This window comes from Apis dorsata, unplaced genomic scaffold (genome assembly GCF_000469605.1).
Source record: "Apis dorsata unplaced genomic scaffold, Apis dorsata 1.3 scaffold_579, whole genome shotgun sequence".
In the NCBI taxonomy this organism is placed as follows: Eukaryota; Metazoa; Arthropoda; class Insecta; order Hymenoptera; family Apidae; genus Apis; species Apis dorsata.
In genome coordinates, this window is record NW_006263788.1 from 177,852 (window position 1) to 180,028 (window position 2,177).

At 41.4% G+C, this 2,177-nt stretch overlaps 1 protein-coding gene across 1 annotated transcript in view; it reads right to left on the reverse strand.

Moving 5' to 3' along the window:
* Nucleotides 1-2,177, reverse strand: part of LOC102679506 (maternal protein pumilio-like) — a 62,324-nt gene that overhangs the window by 3,018 nt on the left and 57,129 nt on the right. Inside the window, 6 exon segments of the mRNA XM_031513107.1 lie at nucleotides 34-202; nucleotides 310-700; nucleotides 908-1,148; nucleotides 1,270-1,564; nucleotides 1,657-1,776; nucleotides 2,131-2,176. Coding sequence (XP_031368967.1) covers nucleotides 34-202; nucleotides 310-700; nucleotides 908-1,148; nucleotides 1,270-1,564; nucleotides 1,657-1,776; nucleotides 2,131-2,176 — 1,262 coding nt within the window.

Genomic DNA, 2,177 nt, shown 5'->3' on the forward strand with positions numbered 1-2,177 from the left:
AATATAAAAATTAAATCAAATATAAAAACTTACTTGTCATTAAATCCGCACACTTCTTCAATGAGTACAGCACGCTCTTGTCTCGTAGCATGAGTTACGCATTTTTCAACAACGTTACTCGCAAATTTATGTTGAGAGAGAGTAAGTACTTTACCTCTAACACTACTAATCAACTGTGCTTTATCTTCTGGCTTACCGTGTTCTTTAAAGCAAAAAAACATACGTAAAAGTGAATTATTTTTTGCGTAAAATATATTTCTAATATTTCTATTTTTTTCTATTTTTTTCTAGTAATTAAACAACACTCACCGAGTACATGCTGGATCACGTAATTGCCGTATTGATCTTGAATGAGTTGATCGGTAGCAGCATGTAATTCTTGAAGAATTCCCTGAGTTTGTTCAGGGGTGCAATGTTCGAGAATACGTTGAATCACTCTGCAACCGTATGGATGAGTACTCAAAGAATAAACTTGGCCAGCGAATGCTCCAATTACGAATTGTAACGCTCGTGGCTCAACACATTCGATACATTTTTGTACAACGTGATTCCCATTTTGATCTTTAACGCATTTTAAAACATGACCGTCCAGTTCTCGGACTATTTCTTGTTGTTGTTCTGGTCCGATCGACTCGAGAGCTTTTTGAATCACTCTACAACCGTACATTTGCAGTGCCAAAGGTAATACGTGTCCTCGAACCTAAAATACAATAATTATATAAAATATAAAATTAAGAAAATCTACAAATTTTCTTCTCCGATTCTATCCCAACCATTGTTCTCAGATATTTAATTATTTTTCGATCAATGTGAAAATCAGTTGACACGCAAAAAAAGAAAAATCATCATTTAAAGCAAATTTTCGTATCGAACTAAATTAAAAATAAGAAACGATCGTTGAAATTACCTTTTGGGCAAGTGTGGATTTCTGTTCTGGTGTACCAAACTCAAAGAATTTCTGAATCACATAATTTCCAAAAACATCGGTCATCAATGAATAAGCAGAGGTAAGAATTTCTTGAAACACAAGTTGCTTTTCGCTAGCCGAGGCGCGTTCTAATTTCTGCTGAATAAAACGGGAACCGTGCTGATCTTGACTGAATTCAACTATATGATTGGCCAGATCACGTAGCTGAAGACTCGGGAATCTGAAGCATATGAGAAATTGCTCGTAACGTAAGCTGGCTGCCATGCTGATAATACCATATCTCCTCCTTCTTTCTCCTTCCCTCCCCCTCCCCCAAATGATAACTCGAAGATTACTCGTACCGATTATTCCTGAAGTCTTCTAGCAAACGTGATCGTCCACCGGCGTTTTTATCTCCGATGCTGGTCGTACCACCGCGGCCAGGTTTGCCCACCAAGTTCGGGAAAAGGGAACTACTAGAGCCGAAAACCCCGTTAGCTGTTAAAGCTGGAACCGCGCTGGCCCGGAATTTGGCCTCGGCGCCGGGGGCGGCGGATACACGGCTGGCTCCACCGACAAGCCCGCCTAAAGATCCTCCCAAAGTTGGCGGCGGTGTCAAGGATAATCCCAACGGGCTTGGCGATGCTGTTACCGTGCCTGTAAATAAGATCGAGGCGATACGTAGTGGGTAAACGTACCTAAAACGTAAGGGAGTATAGAGTACATAAACACCAGGGTTTATCCCATACCTAAGGCTCCGTAACTCTGTGGCCACTTGGCGCGGCTGTATTCTAAACTAGGACTGAAAGCAGATGTATTTCTATCGAAGGAATCTCTTCGCGCGGTTGAAGAAGCGCCAAGGCCTAAACCTGTGAACAAAAAAGAAGAGACGCAAGATTTTGAAACGTCGAAATTCACCGAGAGAGATGGAAACGTACCGGATGCTCGAGATACTCTGATTTTTAAAGACACGAGAATTAGAAGATCACTTGGGAGGATCGCACGTTGTAAAATGACAATTGTGTAAAGACAAACGATAGGCTTTCGCAAAACATGCAAACAAATCGTTATGTACAAAAAGAGAGGTAGATAGATATATAGAGATAGAGAGAAAGAGAGAGAGAGAGAAGAGAAAGACAGAATCGAGGACACCGACGACGCCTGAAAACTGAAATAACAGCCGTTTCAAAAGATTCTCTTGTTCGTCGTCTATTGACGTGTACCTGTGCTCTGAAGCTGAGCGGGCGAGCCCAATGCCCCCAGAGGGGAG